Source organism: Channa argus, chromosome 11, assembly GCF_033026475.1.
Source record: "Channa argus isolate prfri chromosome 11, Channa argus male v1.0, whole genome shotgun sequence".
NCBI classification, from domain to species: Eukaryota; Metazoa; Chordata; class Actinopteri; order Anabantiformes; family Channidae; genus Channa; species Channa argus.
The window spans coordinates 11,263,191-11,285,205 of NC_090207.1; the positions used below are offsets into that span (position 1 = coordinate 11,263,191).

At 39.3% G+C, this 22,015-nt stretch overlaps 3 protein-coding genes across 12 annotated transcripts in view; 2 read left to right on the forward strand and 1 right to left on the reverse strand.

Annotated features, from left to right (window-relative positions):
• The window catches only part of pde4d (phosphodiesterase 4D, cAMP-specific), a 153,518-nt gene extending 149,016 nt beyond the window's left edge, over window positions 1-4,502 (forward strand). For all 8 annotated transcript variants that reach the window (XM_067520289.1, XM_067520288.1, XM_067520295.1 and 5 more), the window contains 2 exons: window positions 377-559; window positions 654-4,502. In XM_067520289.1, coding sequence (XP_067376390.1) covers window positions 377-559; window positions 654-1,190 — 720 coding nt within the window. In that variant the 3' untranslated portion in view covers window positions 1,191-4,502. The remainder of the gene's footprint in view (window positions 1-376; window positions 560-653) is intronic.
• A 1,234-nt stretch (window positions 4,503-5,736) lies between these two features.
• rab3c (RAB3C, member RAS oncogene family) lies at window positions 5,737-16,570 on the reverse strand. Of its 2 annotated transcripts, none has more exons than XM_067520296.1 (5): window positions 16,372-16,570; window positions 14,424-14,648; window positions 11,530-11,648; window positions 8,113-8,237; window positions 5,737-7,887 (listed from the first exon to the last, which is right to left on the reverse strand). In XM_067520296.1, the coding sequence occupies exons 1-5, from the start codon at window positions 16,387-16,389 to the stop codon at window positions 7,697-7,699; spliced, it is 678 nt and encodes a 225-aa protein (XP_067376397.1). In that variant the 5' UTR covers window positions 16,390-16,570; the 3' UTR covers window positions 5,737-7,696. The 2 variants fall into 2 exon arrangements, with proteins under 2 accessions (XP_067376397.1, XP_067376398.1); XM_067520297.1 differs by lacking the exon at window positions 16,372-16,570 and adding an exon at window positions 15,808-16,008.
• Window positions 16,571-18,130: 1,560 nt separating this feature from the next.
• si:dkey-190g11.3 (uncharacterized protein LOC567059 homolog) lies at window positions 18,131-21,730 on the forward strand. 2 transcript variants are annotated; one of them, XM_067521513.1, is made up of 6 exons: window positions 18,131-18,483; window positions 19,346-19,533; window positions 20,282-20,386; window positions 20,543-20,683; window positions 20,762-20,812; window positions 20,890-21,730. In XM_067521513.1, the coding sequence occupies exons 2-6, from the start codon at window positions 19,366-19,368 to the stop codon at window positions 21,070-21,072; spliced, it is 648 nt and encodes a 215-aa protein (XP_067377614.1). In that variant the 5' UTR covers window positions 18,131-18,483; window positions 19,346-19,365; the 3' UTR covers window positions 21,073-21,730. The 2 variants fall into 2 exon arrangements, with proteins under 2 accessions (XP_067377614.1, XP_067377613.1); XM_067521512.1 differs by having other exon boundaries at window positions 18,142-18,583.
• The last annotated feature ends 285 nt before the right edge of the window (window positions 21,731-22,015 follow it).

Here is a 22,015-nt window from a genome sequence, read left to right on the forward strand (position 1 = left end):
AATTTGCTTTAGTGGATGAAGTTAACTTGAAAACTGCTTAAGTAAAAGTACAAATAAACAAAATTGTACAGTGCAGAAGTACTGCAAATACATTTCTCCATAAGTATATGATTTTAGTACAAAGTACAAAAAGTGCTGTATTGCAAGATTTGTAAAGCAATGTAATTTAAACATATAAATAAATTTGATTAGAAGAAATTATAGATGTTTTTTCCTATATGTAGTGAAATAAAAGTCAAAGTATCCATAATGGAATCTAGTTGAACTGCAACATAAATATGCTTTGTGAAAAAATCGTTACATTAAAATCTGCTTCTTCAGCCAGAAGTTGTACTGTTGTAAATGAGCGTCAGACCTCATTGTTTGTCATATTCAGGTTCTCCAAAATATGGTGCACTGTGCAGACCTGAGCAACCCCACCAAGCCGCTCCAGCTGTACCGTCAGTGGACGGACCGCATCATGGAGGAGTTCTTTAGCCAAGGTGACCGAGAGAGGGAGAGGGGCATGGAGATCAGCCCTATGTGTGATAAACACAATGCCTCCGTAGAAAAAAGCCAGGTAACGCACACAGGCAGGCACATGTTTCCTAAATCCACTTGTCATTTGTTCAAATTGCACTAAATTGGCCTCTTTTCTCCCATGTATCCTGTAGGTTGGTTTCATTGACTATATTGTTCACCCTTTGTGGGAGACATGGGCAGACCTGGTCCATCCAGATGCCCAGGACATTTTGGACACGTTGGAAGACAACAGGGAGTGGTACCAAAGCACCATTCCCCAAAGTCCCTCTCCTGCCCTCGATGAGCCTGAGGATGGCACTCGACCCCCGGGAGGGGACAAGTTTCAATTTGAGCTCACCCTGGAGGAAGACGGAGAGTCCGACACTGAAAAAGAAAGCGGCAGCCAGCCGGAGGAAGAAGAGGAGGAGGAAGAAGAAGAAGAGGAGGAAGAGGGGGAGGAGGAAGACGAGGAGGAGGAAGACGAGGAAAACAGCTGTACTGACTCTAAAACCCTCTGTACACAGGACTCTGAATCAACAGAGATTCCTTTGGACGAACAGGTGGGGGAGGTCGAGGAGGAGGAGGTAGCAGAGGAGGGGGAAACCCCTTGCTCACAACCATGTGTGGTGGAAGAAGAGCCAGCGGAGGAGGAGGAGGAGGAGGCGAAGGAGAAATCCCCCGACACATAGCAGTTCATGGACAGCCCCTGACTAACTGTTCTTCTTAGTAATGACAGATGATTATTTATAGAATATTTTTGGGTTTTGTGGCGTCTGTCTGTGTTTTTTATACATCTATGTTTATGGTTCCAAAGCGCGCGCTGCTCTCCACATTGGCCAATCCTGCTGTCAGCTTTGTTCAGACACTCCCACTGGTACTTCTTCAAGTTTTTTTGCACTCAGGAAATATCCTTTCCATTACCATTTGTACAGAAGTGCTGTGTCTTCTTTTCACTTCTACGCCTCCCTCCTTCACAAGCTTCAGTTTAGGACACTGATGAGCCGTTCGGCGTGCTCAGTGCTTTTCATTCAAAAAGTTGCATTTTCCTTCCCTCCACTTTGTCTCAGCCTTGTCTAAAAGTTCAGCAGCGTTTCTGTGTTTTATCAAGTGCCCACAATCTATCCCTCCCCACTACAAATTAGGAGGCGTGGTACGCTGCCATTCTGCTGAAAACCTGATGGGACGCCACAGAGACGAGGGCTGCAGCACACCCGGGAGCTTTTCTAGACACATTTCTGATGCGGAAGTCTTCCTTAAAAACATGACTGACACAAAGCTCAAATCTAAACAGCCATGTTGCTGTCCTAGACCTCTTTAATTTTTGTATTGTACTGTATGTAAGATTCAGATATTTTCTAGAATTTACTTTTGCAATCCTAGGCTTTCTTTTGTTAGCAAAGATGATGACTGAACTTTTGGAACCTAATGGGTAGAGGTGAGTCACATATATTCCGTGTTTTGAAGGCGGTGTCTTTACTGATGGATTACATTAGGAGTGTACTGATGTGTTTGCACTTGCTCCAATAGCATTTGTACTCCTATTCCCAGGCCCCTATACTCATGATTGGTGAGAAATGTCAATTGGAATTTATTCTTTTTCTTTTTTTGGGGGGGGGGGGGGGGGTTAAGTTCTCTCTTCAAAGGAAGCAGAAACCTGAAGTTTTCACTCTCATTGAAATGTTTGTGATGTGGATGAAGCCTTTAAATTTCATTATTGTTGCCTGCAGTTCATTTGAACACATCCTGAGACAATGCAATGCTTTGTAGTTGATACACAAAAAGAGCACAGTTTTCTTTTTTCTGTTAGATGCTTGATTAGTGCTCCAAGTATGCAGAAATAACAATGATGTTTAAAAAAGTCCTGGGGTGATTTGATACCAATGTTATGAATGCCTTTATTGCCCCTTTTGTTTCCTTGCCAATTCTGATTTTGTTGGGGTCCACCTCACCAACAGCTGCGCACGCCCACTTTTCTTTAGCCACTTTGTTTTCTTTTAATTTTTTTCCTGATTGTGTATTTTTGACATCAGAACATTACACCAAGCTCCTGTCTTTGTTTTTAACAAGACAATCAGCTCCATGGCGTAGTCATCAGATAAGACTATCCTCTACGTAGATTCTCTAATGCACTGATATATTCATGTAACACAACTTCATATTTTTAACGTGTCTAAACTCACAAAAAACTCACTCCTGCATACGTAAGCTTGAACAATGCTCTTTCCGTTTTCCATGTTGTTATCATTTTTCAATCTACACTTGATGCTATTATTTATTGTTATATTATACCTATTCATTAAGTTAGTTTTGCAATATGGTGGTACAGTAAATATTTCACTGTAGCATAAACCACAGTACAGGCTTGCCAGTTACAGTACCCAATATCCTTTTTGTTCTTTCTGTGTACATAAAATATAAAAAATCTACAAATGTAAAAAAAGGAAAAAAACACTTGGAATACTGCACACTGCTTTTTTTAAAGACTGCTTGTTTTAAAGTATATGTCATTTCAAAACTTTTTATTTAACCTTTTGTTTTGTGCCAAGATTTATTTATTTTATTTTATTTTTTTCATTATTTTCCATCCTCACCCAATGCCCTTACCTGTAATAAAATTTTCTGGTTTTATCGCTGTTTACAAACATATATTTATTGTGCTGTATATAATATATAATTATTAATGTTATTACTATCATAATGCCGTTTGTTGTAAATGGTTAATTCTTAATCATCCCTTTTGGTGATGGTGTGGCTGTAATACGTACCTCTTGTTGAGAGAATGTTTATTACACATGAGCTTCTGTGTAAAAATGATCCATCAACGTGTTGCTTAGCTGAGAACTCGTCTCAGTCAAGAGAGGGGCAAAGCCAAATTGTTTTTTAAAACGAAACTGTTCCTTGGCCCATGGGCTGTGCCTTAAATTCAATGCATGTCATTTTCTTTAGCCTTCTATTTCCTTTGGATTCTAGTTTTCTTCTGCTGCATTAGTGAATCTTTTGGCTTGTGTTGGCCTAGTCTGAAAAAGTTGCCTTTTTACTGTCACGGTCAAACAGAATTAGCATCAAAAATGTGGCACCGGTTTAAATATATCTTGTTAGTGCAGAGGTTAGTTGAGACTGGGTTCAACCACAAGTCATAGATTTACCTGAGTGATGTGTGGACTATAGCCGGATGTCCAAGAGTCACATTTGCTGTAGACCTGATCTGACCAACTCACACTCCTTCACATCCTGCCACCACACTCACAGCTGTGACCCAACCTGTAAGCGATATTGCAGTAACTTTGTCTCTTTGTGTCCTGTTTAGTTACTGCAGTGCTGTCTACATCTGTTGTATCGCAGCTCCAGACACTGATTTGAGGAGCAAAAGGAATGTGTAGTTGGACCGTGGCCTACAAAGCACAGAGGCTTTGAGACACCATTTGCATGATCAGCCACTGCTGCATTAATTATGGCTGAAACACTGAAAGTGTGTTACGTATCTATGTTTGGCCCACACTTGCACTCACATTACTTGCAATATCTAAAACCACTGACATCTTTCTGCCTGGACAGGAGAAGGGTTTAGTATATTTGTGTACTGAATGGGGGGTTGGGAGGGTGGGATTAGGGACAGGGGTGAGTGCATCACTGTCCCAAAACAGGGACTCTTATTTTGACACACATACTGTAGAATCTAAACAGCCCTGGACCAATGGAAACAGTGGGTTCTTTTCTCATTATGTGTTCTATTTTTTTATGGTGTGAAAGGAAAACACAAACTGTAACTTAAAAAAGGTCTTCAGGACAATTATTTTTTGGGTTATGTCTTTAGAATGCCAACTTGTCTGGAAGTTTCACAGGACAATTAAAATATTATTTTAATGGATTCCTTGTTAATTGCAGTCTATTGGATAGCACTGTAGATCATACAACTTTATGTAAAAAAACATAAAAAGAATAGAAAAAACTTTTTATATGCAATGGATTAAATAAAAGCATGGGTTGATTCTGCCTACTCACTGGTTTCTTGTTTTTATTGTTTCAGAGATTTTCAGAGTCAAGTGTCGGATAAATTCTCTGTGTCTTTCATTTATTGATGAAAGAGGGAGCAGAGAAAATCCCGAAGGCCGTTTGGGATTTATGTACTGTTTGTCTCTGGGTGATACTTTCTGTCGACCACAGTTTTACTGAACTTTATTATGTGCTGATCGTTGTAGTGAACAATTTATCAATGCAACCATGATGAACAACAAGGATGTTATTTGCATTTATTGTTACAAACTTTTGTCCATCTTGGCAAAGATGATTTACATGTGTTTCAAAAATATCTACTATCAGCTATAAATGGACTTTTTTTAGTATCAGTTATGAAGTGATCACGTAATTTCTTTTTTGCGTATACATGATTGATACATGCCATTATGTCTATTTGCCTTTTATTCTAGTAGTACAACAGCACAAATAGCATTTTAAATGCAGGACGCGTTCCTACCGTATTAAATGGTATTAATTTAAAAAATAGAGGGAGGAAGATTTACTTAATGTAACCCAGTAGATCCATGCTCTATGTGATGACATTTTTCAAAGATTCTTCCTGCCTTGCTGTGTTGTATAGCATTTCCATTTTGTGGCTGCTAAAAGTAAAACTAAGATGAACTACTGTTGGTTAGCTTAATATAACAAACGTTCTATATCAATGTTTTGTAGGTAAAATCTTAAAGCAAATAGCTTTCAGATCATTGTACTATAGTAGAAAAGGTTAATGAATTAAGTGTACAGTACAATAAATATAAGGCAGCAGTAGGTGTAAGCCATCAGGTGTTAGTACTGTATTTCCAGATTTTACTTAAACAATCTACATCCACAGGATTTGAATCATACTGCAGTGTTCATCACCAACCACAACAGGACTTGATGCACACGTATTACTGTAACACTAGGTGGTGTACATCGCCTAGAAATTGAACAAGGCGCCTGTTTTGCATCAACAGGATGGAGCTACTGAGACAGCAGGTTCAGGTTAGGGGGCAGCAGCTGCCAAATCTCTCCTTTAAGCAGTCAGCAAAGACTCAGCGATAGAATTTGATTTATTTTCTATAATCTCAACAACATACATTTCACTTTGCTTGCACTGCAAGATACAAAGTGTATAGAGTTCTATATGTGAAGTCTGTGTTGTGTAATGAGGTTTTATCATGGTGACGGCTACAGCACCTACTAACCATTCCTCTATAAAATGAATCTTGACATGAGATCATTACAATAATTTATTTCATGGCTATTGGCATAAAATTATAATATCGCACACATACATAGATGCACACGTCCCAAGCACATGTACACGCATATACGCAGGATCTTGGAATGAGTGTATGTGTATCCCTTTTCTTGGAATTACAACAGTATGGCATATGGCATGGACTAAGTTATCTCCCTGACTATCTTTCACAACAACACTGCATTTTGACATGGTTATACAAGTTCAGTCAACACCCAACAGTTAGCAGGAACGGCATATAATACGTGAATACGTTTGTACAAAAAGGAATCCACAAACAATACTTGCTTAATTTGTCTCCAATTTAGGAGGTGTATACACACACACACACAAAGTCAAACATTCAGAGTCATTCTGACCAAACTGTCGCTCACACACCGCAGATAGAGTCATACTCGAGGACAGGAGAAACTATGTACAGGGTTTAATTCATAAAATATTGCACTTATTGGCCCATTGCATCTCACAGCAAATGCTATGACAATGCTTCTAAATCTGTAACATAGAGTAATATATACACTATCATATTAAATAAATCTACATAGATAGTCAGGTTTGACCTCATGCAATTTTTTGGAGACTTTATTCAACTATGCAACAAACAACTGACATTGCTAAAGTAACTGTAATGTTTTGGCACAAATATTTTTTTCTATGACTTGAAGAACTTTCTGAGTTACCAAACAGGACTTTAATATTCTAAGGACTTAAGTTATCATTAGGACCACTACAGTACTGTATGTGCCTGCTAGCTTGCCACTTTAACCTATTGTGAGTCTATACTGTTTTCTAAATGGTTTGCTGAGAGAGTTCTTTCTTGGGGGCCTGTTTTATTTAATTAAGAAACCTAGAATTGTAGCATGCTGACTCAAAAGTTAAACAGTACTTTTAATATATGGCTGCATATTCCGTGCCAGAGCTGATTTGTATATTATCTACTGCATTGTTCCTTGTCAGTGTGGGATTTTTATTTTCATAATTTGCTTACATTGTCATTACTGAACATGTAGCCGAAGGTTGTTACATTTGGGTAAAACAGCACGATTGACTTTTTGGCAGCATGCTCATGGTGTGATAATATAAAGGGTCATATTGGAGGCTTAGCACATTGAACTAGCTGTTCTTAAGAATTAAAGAGATACTTATAAGAGGCATCACACATTTACAGACAGTAAAACATGAAAAATTACTCACATTAATGTTATACATGTTGGACTCATCCTGAAAAGCAGGTATGACAAGGGGGACTTACAGAGGCCGTGTCGGAGATGCTAAAAGGCCACAGATTTTATCCAAGGTAGATGACTTTCGGATGACAAAGTCGCACTCATTTGTGACCCAGAGGTAACACTCACTCATGCAGACCCAAACTCACTTACTGTAAAGTCACACAACAGCCACGCTCAAAAGAAAGCCGCTACATCCTATTGTGCACTAAATCATAGATTTGGCAGCTTTAGGAGGCAAACTAAACCCATAAAAAGAAAAAGAAAACATATTGTACAAAAAATAAAATAATTATGAAAGAACTCATTGACTCTACTTCATTTTATAATTATTCTAGGTTTTAAAGATTTTAAAGGTCTTCAGGATTAACTGTACAGTATGACGAATAATCATTTCCAGCCTTATTAAACTTACTCGATTTATTCTAACTAGGTGTAGAATGAGACTATCGTGTCTCTACTTGTCACTTATTCTATGATGTTACACATGTTACAATAGCCATGTCTGGTTGTCTGGTTATTTGCTAAGGTGACTGTTGAGAGATAATACGACAGTATTTTGTAAGTCTACTACTAAACAGTGTTTGAAGTGTAGTCCAGAGAAAGCAGCACTAGCAGGAGTGATAACGCTGAGGGTGAACAAAACTCTGCAAACTCTACCACCTTACAGGACCAGCACTGCCCCCCTTAAGCCTCCCAACATCAGTCACTAACAGTTGCATCCAGGCTGCTGGAGGGGTGGAGCGCTGTCTGTGAGTTTAGCTGTGGGGGCTCCTGTGGTGACAGCTGGATCAGTGTCCAAGCTCTCGGACATCTTGTCGCAAATTAGGTCAACTAGACGTTCGAAGGTCTGCTTCACGTTGATGTTGTCTTTGGCGCTTGTCTCAAAGAACTCAAAGCCTTGGGAAGAGGGAGAACAAGTAACATGTTACTGTAAAAAGAAAAGTCAACTCATGGTCATCAATATGATTTGTTATTGTGAAGGTTCCACTAGCAATTCCTATTAAAATGCACAACATACATAAAAGATAAAAAAAGAAAAAGGGACAAAAAAAGTTTTTATGTAACAACAACATATGTCAGCTTTAAAACACACAAAGAGGTGAATGTTGCTCTAAGACTCACCCAACTGTTCTGCCAGCAGTCTGCCACTATCCACTGAGACCACTCTCTCTTCTTCCATATCACATTTATTCCCAGCCAGCACCACCTGTGCATTATCCCACGAGTAGGTTTTTATCTGGGTCGACCTGCATGGAGTTAGAAACAAGTGCAAAAAGCAAACACCGCGGTCAAATTAGCACAGTCTCTCCGCTTTGTGACCACACTTGTGTAAGTGTTTTGTGAGAATTGCTTGTTTACCACTTTTTGCTGGATGGGATCCTTTAGAAAATGACTCGGAAGATGACAGAGGGGGGGACGTGATCTGCCATTTGGTTCGGTCATGAACAGGGGTTACATCACTTTTCAATTGGCATCAAAAAATATGTCAGTCACTATGTCAGCAGTAGAAAAGTGGGTCAAATGCTGCTTTGTGCTGAAAATGTGCATTACTGATGTAAGTTGTTATTAGCTCGATAGTAATTTTGTCCTACATACAAGTTTTACAAATACATAGGCTGCTTTTCTTTTCTTTGCTCACAACCTCCACACTTTGGAATTATTAAGCTCAAAACTTTACAAGGTACCGACAGCCCCTCTGCACTGAGATCACTCTCAGCCACCATGACACATGGGAAGCACTTGTCTGTCAGCTAACTATAGTTAGGTATGATAACTTAAGTAGACTTAAGTTATGTAATTATAAGTACCTTAATTATATTTAATTAATGCTTTCTAAGGGAAAATGATTCCATGTGGTTTATTCTTTGCTACATCCCATATTGAAGTCGGTGGGTTTGTAAAATCCAGCAAAGCTTGTACCACATATTCTCTACATAATTCAGGAGCCATGGCAAATGTCTCTTTCATATTTACAGAAATTTACTAGGAATCACTGTTCTAACCACTACAGGCTGCTCATAATATGGAAAGGAATTTAAGAAGCACAACTCACAGCAATGATGTTGCAATTTGACTGAAAGTAGGGCAGTGAATACACCCTGGGCTGAAAAGAGCTTCATATGTGGGTCATTTTAAATTCAACTGCTTATAACTGACAGTATTACATCATTTAACAAAGGCGAAGAAAAATTATATTCAGTACTTTAATATTGTTGTTATAATAAGTGTTAATGGTTTGTGCATAAGAGTTAATTTGATTCCTACATTTGATGTCAGCATTATAACATTTCCCCGCCTCTGTCACAGACAGGAAACGAGCACGTCACGAGCTTAATTCTGCCAGAGTCAGGGAGGGAGCTGTTGCCATGGCACCAGAGCTTTTTTTCTGCAACCTTGTCACAAGGAACAAGAGTAAGAGAAAATGGAATTAAAGCCTGGGGCAAAGGCAAGAAAAGTAGGATGCTGGTTATATGAAGGGTAGAAAAGAAAGAGCCTGTTTGTTTGTACAAAGTTGACAGATTGTGCACTGTCTCGTTGGCTCAGAGGTAACTCTCCAGGATTGTCGCCGCACTTGGCTCTATTAATTAAGATATCCATCAGAGACAGTGCTCCGGCTGCAGTATTCCATCAACGTGTCAGACAGGTGCTAAAGAATAATAGGTGTGTCTGTCTCTGACCTCCCTTAACAAGAGAGTCTTGGTTTTCTTGCTCACAATAAATGGAAACTCACTTTCTTGCAATGCGGCTGACATTACCGGGCAATTTAACAGAATTTATTCTAAAGACAGAGTACCACATCGCAGCTGTATGTTTCATCTACCAACAAAAGAACGCCAGGCTTAAAATACAGTATGTAGGAACAGGTGCTCCCTAAAGCAGCTGTCAAGTGCTGCTGGCTCAGTGATAAGGGTTAAGTAGACACAGCTACTAATTGGTGGGAGGGCTGTGCAGCTCCCACACCTGTTCTGTTTATATTATTATTTCGCTCTATATCTGTCGTTTGCTAGTCCTCAATGCTTTATTTGAGTCTCCAATCGAGTGACTTCTTGGGGACTTTCATGTTGTTACTTTTCTCTTTAGTCATGTTTATACTTTCTATTTTGTTCAACGTTTTCAGCTTTTTTAATGTAAGTGAATAAAAAGAAATGTTCGACTTCCCCTTCCTCTCGTTATCAGCCTCCTTTTTCATATCTTTTCATATACTACTTGTGTTTTGGAAGTCTATAGTTTGAGGCACTTTCTGTTGAACTTTCATGTTCTCCATTGGTTTGTATTGGGGAATGTTGAACTAGGATTGAGTGGTTGACATAACTTCTGACTTCTCGTCTTCTTCTTCTATTAAGCTGATGGTTTTCTTTCAACTTCTTTTTTAACAGTTTTTTCTTCTTTGTCAAATTTTTACTTCTTTCTTCTTCAAATCAAATTCTTAGCGGTCTTCTTTTTCTTTTATTTCTGTTTCTTTCTTTCTTTCTTTTTCTCTCCTTGTTTGCTATTTTGTTCTTATTTTTCTGTTATTGTCTTCTGTTTTGGTTTCAACTTGTTCAATTTTGGCCCCAATGTTACACCTTTAAATGTACAAACTTCTCAGTGCTCTACATCTTTTAAGTAAGTGGTGAGTTTTCGACAGTGCATCAACTCTCCCACCAAATTTCCTCAGAAATTGCGTTTTCTATTTATGATTACCATAGTCCCACATTGGATACAAGCCATGTGGAATGCAGGTGAACTGTCAACAACAGCATCATCAAATCTGTGTCTTATCATCATTTCCTTGCAGCTTGCAGAGAATGTTACAATGATGATTCAAAAATCCTTCCTTTAAAAAATGCTAATTCTGCAATCTTGTAATGTCTTTGAGCGGCTAGAGAAAGATATCTGTATGCCAACAGAGTATAAATAAGGTGGAAAATGACTGTCTGACCACAATGCAATTTGAAGACTCACACTGTAAGGAGAAAGATCAACAAAATGTAAATCTAGACACATTCATTTCTAATAACAAAGCAAAGGGTTTCAGCAAGCTGTTGGGCCGTATAGTTAGGTTACATGAAGCAGCTGATGCTGATGAGAATGTGTTGTTTCTGGGGCAAGAATCCTAACCCAGAAACCTGCTTTCTGCCACTGATTGAGCGTAACCAATTTAGACATGAATGCATCATCATAAATCACAGACATTTAGGCTTGGCTCATAGTTACTGTTCAGCCTGGAGATGTTTGTGTGACTCATGAATGGACCAGAGCCACAACAAATCTTGTCTTGATCTCCAAGCCTGACAAAGATGAACGCGTACACACTACGTACCAAGTTTATCTAATATTAGTGAGAGACAAAGAGAGAGATAAAGCCTCACTGTTGGGAGGAGGCAGGGGAGCTAAGCTGCTTGCATTATACTTCTAAATTTCAGAGGGTTGCATTGCACGGAGACAAAAATAAGTCCATGTGATATATTCATCTGATGGTAATAATAACACATTGTCATTCACACACAAAACACAAGGGGCAACCCACACTGTCAAGAATGGATCAACATCACTCACCAGTCCTGCACAGCGCCGAAGGACTCCTCGTTGGTGATGTCGTACATGAGGATGAAGCCCATGGCCCCACGGTAGTAGGCAGTGGTGATGGTCCTGTAGCGCTCCTGGCCTGCTGTGTCCTACACACAGACAGCATGATGTAGCTTTTAACATGAGTTAGCAGACTGACAGTTACACTGTCAGGCTTAGTTACACGGACATCACCCTGGGCACTGCATGTACAGTATATATACAGTACATTTATAATGGTAAATGAGCAGACGTATACATTATTAATATGCAGCTATTCATGGTTGCCACAAAATCTGAGCAAATTTTTAATAGCTATTATCTGCATTGACTTAATTTATTGTATTCATGATGTGGGTATAATCATTATGCTATTTGCCTCACTGGCTTTGCATTGATAATATGCCAAAAACAATAATTTACTTTTGTCTGATCTGATTGATTCTTTCCTTTCCTCAATAAAACAATCATTCAGCTGTGTCAAATACTGTGGAACAGTATTTAGAGCTCAGTGTATGAAATCCATTGCTTAGAAATAGGGCTAAAAATAGAAGTAAAATAATTTAGGCAGCCGAAAGCGCTTGCCGTTTGTGATAAAGCTGAACAAATTGCTCATAGACAAAACAAGCATGTGATTACACAGCATTCAAGCAGAATCCATTGTACACAGATTACCGTGGAAACAAGCACCCACTGCACCGCTACAAGATGTCAATGAGAATGCTAATGGAGCCCAATACGGGCAGATGAAGCTAAAGAAACAAATGCAATTTTTATTTTTTAAGCTATACATTTATGAATAAGTAAAAATGCTTATAAATGTTAAAATGTCCCACACTCTTTACAGATAGGTAGATTTGTTATTTTATGCTCTGTTGTATAATATTGAATCCCAATGATGTAACTCTTGTTTGTAATAAGTGTTTACTTTGCCGTTGCTGCACCCACAACACGTGTGTTTGCAGGTTTCTTTGAATCATGATAGAGGACTTCTGGCTGCTCTACTTGGCTCTTGTTAAATAGATTCCCGACAGGCAGGACTGGATTGTATTTGCCACAGTGTTTTTGCTCTCTGTCAGTCTGCACATGGCGGTAACAGTGTGCCTGTTATAGCCGGAGGACAGCTCTGACCTTCACTCTACAGAGACAGAGCTCACAGCCCGCTGAGGTTCCACACACACAACTACTTTACAGCCTTTGTCAGTATATACGACATCATACAAAATATTGCATGTGAGTGTGTGCATATTTAATGTCAGTACCTACTGTGTTGTATAAATAGCATTATTTATGACATTTTAAACAACGTAAGGATTTACTTCAGTGATACAGTAATGTGGATGTACCATATCAGGCTCCAATCTTCTGAATCGGATTAATCTTTTTCTGAGTCAAAATCCTGAAGCCCTGAACATTTATGCGCACTATTGACACTTGGCTGAATGCTTAACAATGACCTTTGCATTTCCAGGGTGTTTTAGTGAGTCCGTTTTCCTGTTTTCAGTGAAAAAGACAGAGTGGGATAAGAATAAATAAGCTGAGTCTTTAGAATTAGAGATCCTTGAAAAGCTTCGCTTTTACTGTGCAGCTCATTAGAAATCAATCTGAGAGGCTGACTCCTTCAACTGAAGAGCCAGTGAGTGGAACGTGACGCACCCCAGAATTTTTTTTAAAGTAAGTTTGTGTTTTTCACAGGGCTCGTCTGGTTACAAGCACCATATTTCCTTCACCTCAGCTTTATAGGACAACAGGGACAAGTGAATGATGCTTTCTGATGCTTTTATCTCTCAATGGTGAATTAGCTAACCATCACCTTAAACGGCCACTTACTGTAAGTTTTAGCTCTCTCCGAGCCCAATTTAAAAAGACAGGCCATTTGAGTGGATGCGAGGGCAAACCTTCTGTTCCCCAGTTGTGCTCGTCTTTGCTAATGATGAAAACGCACAATCCTGAATGACCAGTAATTTGACTGTTCTAACACAGTTTTCACATCCCGCAGGGGCACTTCTTCTGTCTCTTTGTGTGATTAGCAAACACAAAATGTCTCGGGATGACTAATTACGGTAAAAGACAAGCTTTATGACAACAGTGAGCAAAACCTCCAAAGAAAAGTTGGCACTCACCATTGTAAAGAAAGAAAAAACAGAGAGAATGAGGGAGTAGCTGAGCAAAACAGATAAACTTCAACATGTCAATCCTACCACTATCATAGAGTTATTACAAGACAACAGCTCAGATGAACTCCTAATTAAACAGCCACAGACATTCTGCAGTTTCCAACACATTCTCAGGAAGGTGTTGCTTCTGAGTTCCTCCATGCCGTGTGCCAACCTAACACTTACTAGTCCCCTGTTAGTGATGTTGAGAATTCCATCTGTCTCCATCCGTACATTGTAGAGTGTTAAACCAAGAAAACACAACATGGCCTTTCCTGAAGCTTTCTTCAATTAATGAACCAAACAGATAACAGGGCACCTGTTTTTAGGACTAATGAACAAAGCAATAAGGAACAAAGCATATATATATATATATATATATATATATATGTAAAACTATGATGCTTTATGGAAGATAAGTAGGATCCAAATACAGTTGGTATTTTGACTGAAGCATATGACAGAGTGCTAAGTCTTTGCTTAGCAAGAAATATGAAGAGACTGTCTCCAAGCATACCAAATAAATTTAAAACAAATTTAATTATTGAAATGATGATCCTGTGTTTTCAGATTTTTTGTATGGCAAAACATATTGCTGTAATTGCTTTTAAAGCTAGTGAGTACTGTGCCTGAATTTGTGCATGATTAAAAAAGAAAGACATAAAAGGAAAATATATTGCACAATGTTTCCATCTAAATGTTTAAAGCGCCAATTTATTTATTTCATACCCAGATCTGTAGTTTGATCCTCTTTTCATTCTTGTACACAGTTTTGACTTTGAAGTCAATGCCCACTGTGCTGACGAAGGCGGAAGTGAAGGCGTCGTCGGCGTAGCGGAACAGGAAGGACGTTTTGCCCACACTGCTGTTGCCAATGATCAGCAACTTAAACATGTAGTCAAAGTTTTGGTCTCCTCCCTCTCCCTTCCCTTTCACATCCTGAGTGGCAGCCATCTGCAAAAATAGAGACGATAAGATAAAATAAGGGTTTCTCCTTGAGTTAATGTGGAGCTTTTGAGTGCTTTGATAGACAGAGAAGGGGACCACATTTTATAGTCAACTATTTTGCAAAGCCACTTCAACAATGAGATTGAGTTGGATGTTGTACAGAGTAAAGTATAAGATTGGAAAGGACAGAAGGCTGTGTCAGGCAAACCAGCATGGCCAACACAGCAAACTGTTGTATTGATAAGTACTAGATAACCACGAGTTTATGCGCTGAGTTTGGGATTCTCTGAAGCCATTTCTCTTTCAAACTGATTCCTAAAGCATTGTGTTTATTGCCCTTATTACTTAAGGAGCTATATATTATAAATATAGTTTTAATTCAGTATGTTTTATGTACTCAGCAAAATAATCTTTTTAATTTGTAGAGTAAATGTACAGTATAATGTGCTGGAAGAAACTGCAAAATGTCACTCCTTTGTTTTAATTGTGGCATTATAATTTCACATCAGATGATAATGTATACTGTTGGCATTGTGCTTTGAAAAGCTGTCCTACTAAAAATACAGTCACATTTCACCAAACCTCAAACCTTCCTAAATACTAAAACTGCTATGGATGACAGTTCTGCAAAAAGGCTGATAATAGAAATTAATCTTTCATCTTGTGAAAACATCTCCTTAGCACCAGTGTAATCTGTCTGCCCTCATCGACCCGAGAGGACACGAGTAGCACGAGTAAGATGACAAGAGCGCAGGCATCTTTGCTCCAAGGTGAATGTTTTGGCAAAGCTACAGCCATTATATGGCAAACATGTGCAGCCAAGCTTTACCCGTAGCCTATGCAGTTATAGAAGATGCCGGACCTCCATCCCGCTCTGGGTTTCTATTCGCTTCCGTGTGTTACAAATCACCACTGAGGCAGACGCTTATGTGCAAGGACGCCACTGTCAAATTATGAGTGCATTGTTGGCAATTCTACAAATAATGTCGAAAACGATCTAAACGTAGCCGATCATTATAAATTACATTATATACCTGAGCAGGGAGCTACACGGCGGTTAATGATTGACAAGCAAGAGGTCATTTTATCTCCTAACGAAATTCTGTCACATAACTAATAACAATCGAAATTATCAAAACGCGTTGAGGACATTGTGGGAACAAACCTGTTTTGGAGGCCTCGACTCTATCTGTATGTGTCCCTGCTTTGCAGAATACGGCTTTTATATTTGTGTCTAATGAGGACGGTGATTTTCTCCCCCTCTCTTGTCTCTGTGTGAAGCGCAGACCGATTTCAGCACCTGGGAGCTGTCCCCTCCGCTTCCGTCTGTCACGCGCCCCTAAACTGACGAGGCTGGCTGGCATAAGGGGTTGAGCACGCGCAAGGGGAAAGTGCGTTTCGTGCGTGTCTCTGACGTCACCGGGCAGAAGGTCGAGACGATGGGAAGTGTAGTTTTGGCTCGTTTCGAGCAGAGGAGGACAAGGATCGCGTCAGAATGGAGACTGGACTACAATACCCGGCATGCAGCGCGTCACAGCTGGCAGCAGCTGTATGAAAATAGACCTTTGTAGCTATATATTTGACGAGCATCAGACCACGTAGAGACACAAAACTAAACCAAAACAGCATTAAGGCTGAAAATCTTTATTACATACAAACATTATCGATTCCATATCACGTTCTTTTCCTCTTTCTATCAGCTACCTTATAGTTAAACCAGACCCCTTACCTTCCCATACAAATCCATTTTGTCCTCGATAATATTTCGCCTATTTGTTTTAAAATCCACTCTAGTAGCTCATAAACTCCCAGCTGGCCAGCATAAATTATTTTTTTTTTCAGGAAGCTAATATAATAGCCTCTCCTTTTTGCGTCACTCTCGGTCGGTCTTGCTGCCGTCTCCCCGCCCATACAGCCAGCTCCGTTTCACAGAGCAAGCTGCTGAGCAAATAAGAGAGGCCTGAGTGGTGATGAAGAGTATTATTGCAGACCTTTCAATGGGAGCAAGTGCCAAATCAGGCGGCAGCGGAAGTGGAGGGCCAATAGCCTATCTTTGCAATTGTAATCACATCTACCCCTTTCAGGAGGATTAGACTAGGATAATTAATTTGAGAGTGATTGTCATATAGAAATGAGGATCACAGACTCATCAACAGTTATTTAGACTGTAGAGGCAACACTCGTCCAGTCTTGAGGTCCTTGGATGACAAACACTGAACGTGTATTGAATTCCACGTTCCACAATTGAGCTGATAACAACATATTTCCACAGAAAACGTTGAGATGATACCCAATAAATTCCCCAGAGCACCTTCCACATATTCATTCAACAGAACACGGTAAGAAACCGTGTGCCTCCACAGCTACACCCTGAACTACTACAGTACCTTGCTCTCCTCTTCGTTCTTCCTCCTCCAATAGCTGTAAACAAACATCGTTTCCTTTACAACTGGTAGGCAAATATTTCAAACGCTCTAATGTGATGTCATCCAATACTCCATCAATAATTGCATTATTCTTTACCCTTAGATGCATAAGTTGGACCCGGTGAGGTCGCTTTCTTGCAAAATTTTTATAAAGAAAAGTTGTTATCATTTCATAGTCTAAGTATTTCTCAAAAAACATGTTTTTGATATCCTGCCATTTTCATTTTTAAACATTTATACATTTTGCACAATTGTATTTTTTATATTACTACCCCAAACTTCCATACATGCATGACCCGCATTCATTTCATATGGATTTTCATGGGAACCTCCGATTCCTTGACTGTCAGGGATTATACATTTTGTGTACCACACAGACTATAACACATACTCTTTCACACAGTATTCGTGAAGGACAAACACGCACATTTCTGAGGTAAAAAAAGAAGCTATCAATACTGTATGCATTGCGTGTGCATTTATTTGTATAGCTACATATTGATCAAAGGTTTGTTTGTTATTCAAAATATTCAAGTAACAAAGATCGAAAAGTCAAAGTCGAAGTGTCCTTGGGCAAGACACTGAACCCCTAGTTGCTCCCAGTGGGTCGGGTGATCACCTTGCATGGTAGCCACAGCCATCTGTGTGTGAGTGTGTGTGTGTGTGAATTGGTGAATAAGAAGCACTGTGCAATGCATGAAGCACTGTAAAGCACTATGAACAAAAAACGCTATAAAAATAAAAGTGGACATTTATGATTTACACGCGGACACACAAAATGGATGTTGACATAGTTCTATTGCTGCTGTTTAATTTTCTTTTCAAATTTACAAAAATCATTTTAAAAATCAAAAAATAATCAAAATATTTCAAACATGAAATCGCTTTGTGTGGACAAAAATATAATACAGAATATAATACAACTGATTAGTTTTAACCAAACTTTGAAAAGTGGCACAAAAACGCACTGATCCTAACACGGGTCATTGTTCACCCACTTATGGAAGAGTGGTGTCCAGTCACAAGTGCATCTAAGGGTTAAACTACATAAAGCTTTCAAGACATAGTGACTACAGAAAAAAAACAAAAAACAGAACAAACAGAGAAAACTCCCGTTGGCTCATCCATAGATTATACTCCGTTTCGGACCTTAAATGACTTAGCCTGAGCTCTCTAATACTTCCTCTCACCTAATGCCAACAGTGCTCCGTGGACTCCCAGCAGACACAACAAACATTACATAACCGTGGACTACAGCTGCCTTGTTGTAGCAGCCAGTTAGCAGATATGTTATTGGGCGTGTATGAAGTTATAGGGCGGGATATGACTGACTGAATGCGCTTTGACTGGAGGATCAGCGTGTGCAGGCCGCAAAGTGCGCAGCGAACGAGGGGGCGGCTCGGGACGTGGATCGGGTAAACACAAACATTTCTGCCTCTGCAACTGTGCTCATTTAGTCTATAGCTTAACATACGAAGCGAAACTGAGCGATAGACGTGTGTATTTTGCTCACAGGTAGGTCACTTGTTTCGCTGTAGACTTACTTTTGATTTTACTTTTGTTCATCGATTTAATAAAAAAACAACAACCTTAAATCCTGTCTGCCAGCTTATTTGAAGGTGACTTTTGCAATAATATGTAGTGTTGTAGCCCCGCTTTGTCGGAAATGCAAATAAAATGGTTTGGTAATAAACAGTTAGTGTTTTAGGTCGTTTTCTTACAGGACTCCAGCGTAGTAAACAACTTTTCTAGAAGGCTTGAGCAAAGGTCAGAGTGGCACCATCTACTGTTGACAAAGGGGATCTACTGCATGTTTTTCTTTAGCATCCCTCAGCAGCCTGCGGCTAATGATTAAACAATAGGACGAAATCACTTAAGCTCACTGACCTACTGATACTGTAGTGAGCTATATCTAAATTAGACATTTTGTCATTGTTTTCCATATGTAATTCACCAATTAAAGACATCCAGATGAGAAAAAAAATTGTTTTAGCAAATACTTTATACATGTCATAAAAGTGAGAGTTAATTACTTAAGTTACTTCTGTACCTTTATATTCTGTGCACTTTTCTAGCTTGTTCGGGATCCCAATGGTTTCATTGTTAGTTATTTAGGTTGGTTAGGTTATTAGCTGGACCACCTAAGAGTGGTGATAATAAAACTGTGTCCATTTGTTGGAAGGGAGTATTTTATTATGTAGTAGCTGAGCAAGAGAATATTGTTGCCTTAGTTACATTTGTTACAGTAATATGTCCCCTCACATTCTTTCATTTAAGACTACTTGTAGTAGTTTGCGATGGAGGACTCCATTGAGATGATTCTGCAAGACTACAGCAGGGTCCTTCCTACTAGTACCCCCCATCCTGTGCTGTCAGCCTGCACAGGTGCTCTGGTCACAAGCCTGTATGGTGTATGGAGTCTCTTTGCCATACCTGGCTTTCGTAAAATCCCATGGAACCTCAAGGTACTTGTTGTTTTTAAATTGTTTTTTGTATTTTCTCATTCTTTGAAATCTTATCAAATGTGTTTCTTTGGAGTCTAAAATAATAATATAGGACAGTACTTAACTTGTACGTTACAATAGTTTACATTTTTGGATGTACAGTACCTTTCCGGGGGGGGGGGGGCGGTGCCATCTTCTACATTACATTAATCTGAAGTGCATTTTGTGCAAAGATCCATTGGATCATGCTTTATATATTTCCTCAGTTTCAGTTGAACAAGAAAACAACATGATCCAAAGAATATGACGCAAAGACAATTTTAAAGCCATTTCTTTAAAAACATACTTTATGTAATTGTTTTTTGTTTTTTAATTTATAATATGATGCTTTGTTTATCCTTTCAGCTATTTCTCACATAACACATGCTATGTTAGGTGGGAACATGGTCGTGTTTTACACTATAACTGAAACCCAGTTTACCTCAGCTAGAAGCAAGACATCCCCTGTTGAATTTCTCGGACAGTTACTGTGGAGCTGTTCATCTCACATTGAGTAGGAGGTCAGAATGAAGGTTGTAGTCAATAAACACAAGAGACTTGAGTGTTGTGAGCAGAAATAAATATTTAGATATTTCATATAAAAGAGAAATTTCAGATTCTCATGTTCAAGCTCTAATTTACCAACTCAGTAATAAGCCTTGTCATAATAATGACTGTATTGTCCTGTATCGCATGTACTTATTTACTGTATGTTTGTACTGTGCTTCAGGTTCCTTATTTACCCTCCAGTAAAGCTCAGACACTAAACACTATGAAGCTGCTTGAGGGACGAGCAGGTCGATTAGCAGATCTGGGATCAGGAGATGGAAGGCTGGTTAGTGAATCTGTGTCAGACAAAAAATTATTTATACACGACTAGAGTGATTTGATTCTTATTCTCTGAGGTATCAAAATCAGCCAGTTTGTGCCTCGTGGTGTTGCTGTGGTAGGGTATTGAAGGATTTTACATCTTAAGCTTTGCTTCTTCAAGGTGTTTGCAGCCTCTTCAGCTGGTTTCCAGTGCACTGGGTTTGAGATTAACTCCATTTTACTGACATACAGCAAGAGCAAGGCCAGCTGGAAAGGAGTGCCCCCAAGCCAGGCAACCTTTGTTAACAAAGATTTCTGGAAGGTAAGAATGTAACAAAACATTTTAAAATAGTCCTGTTTAAAGTTATGTGACTGTATTTTTTTCTTTTTTCCTCCATAGACGGATTTATCCGCATACAACAATGTGACAGCTTTCCTTGCTCCAGGAGTGGTGAGTTTATCTCATATAAAGAATTATTGCAGCATTTGATTGGTCAGACTGATTCAGCCTATTATGATTATTTACAGATGGAGGTGCTGGCTGAGAAGCTGCTGAAAGAGCTTCCCGATGACGCGCGTGTCATTGCTTGTCGTTTTCCTTTCCCCTGGCCGCATCAATCGTCTGCTGGCTCTGGTCTTGACCAGACTTTCGCTTATGACATCAGCACTGTCAGAAGGCACCTGAGAAATTCACTGAACACAGCAGTATAAAAAAAAAAGCACATTCTGTGTTTGATTTTGTTCCCCGCATCGGTCAACTTTCACAACAGCAGCAAACATGCTTGTTGTAGAGCAGAAATGAACGAATCAAAATTTGACACATGAAAGAATCCAAAAGAAAAACTAGTCATAAAAGCACTGAAGTAAACACTGATCAGGGGGTGATGTTTTTGAAGCTTGTGAGGATCACTCTGACTCTGACTAAGCACGATGCAGAGAGGATTTCAACCTCTTGCAGCACTTGTACAATCTTTGCACTGCCAGAATGGACTCAGTCTTTTCCATGTTGCTCACAAGCTTCCTGTAAATACCATCTCGCTCCGCTAACCCGGATATGGCAGCAGCTTTGTTAGAGCTTATACAACCACTTTTTTTCCCACTTGGCTTTTGTGGGACTGTGGTTAGTTGGGCTATGTTATTTACTGTACATTATTGTTCAAAAACCAAATGCCTGCTGCATGTATCCAGCTCAAGGCCACTCTCAGATCATTCTGTGGCACTGAGCTAACCTCTGACCATTAAGCACACAGATGCTTTTATACTGTGCACAGCTACCTCACAGCTCCTCTAAAAAACTAACTATCTGTGTCACCTAAAATCAAATTGAATATGTAACTGGCTAAAGACATTAGAACTATGTGTAGCCCTCTGCGAGTTTCTTGTTTGTTTTGACCATTTGCCAGTTAACACACGTTTAGTTTTTTAGATTCTTTTCAGGCTTTCAGATACAGATGAAAACTGTCTGAACATTTACGTTAAAAAAATATCAATGCAATTGTCTTACTGTAGCACCTTCAGAGTAGTTGCCTCTGCAAACTGGAGCATGTTTTCCACTCAAGCCACTGCTCAAACGTCCCTAAACAGCCTTACAGTACATGGCAGTTTTAAAACAGTACTCAAACAACTATAACAGTACTAGACATTACAGGTTAGT

Bases quoted from the DNA above. Each gene is read 5' to 3' on its own strand.
- si:dkey-190g11.3 (XM_067521513.1), top strand. From the start codon at position 19,366: ATGGAGGACTCCATTGAGATGATTCTGCAAGACTACAGCAGGGTCCTT. The intron at 20,387-20,542 runs GTTAGTGAATCT...TGCTTCTTCAAG, and splicing joins GATCAGGAGATGGAAGGCTG to GTGTTTGCAGCCTCTTCAGC. The intron at 20,684-20,761 runs GTAAGAATGTAA...TTTCCTCCATAG, and splicing joins TTAACAAAGATTTCTGGAAG to ACGGATTTATCCGCATACAA.
- rab3c (XM_067520296.1), bottom strand. The intron at 8,238-11,529 runs GTGAGTGATGTT...AACTCCATGCAG, and splicing joins TTCGGCGCTGTGCAGGACTG to GTCGACCCAGATAAAAACCT. The intron at 7,888-8,112 runs GTGAGTCTTAGA...CCTCTTCCCAAG, and splicing joins ACTGCTGGCAGAACAGTTGG to GCTTTGAGTTCTTTGAGACA.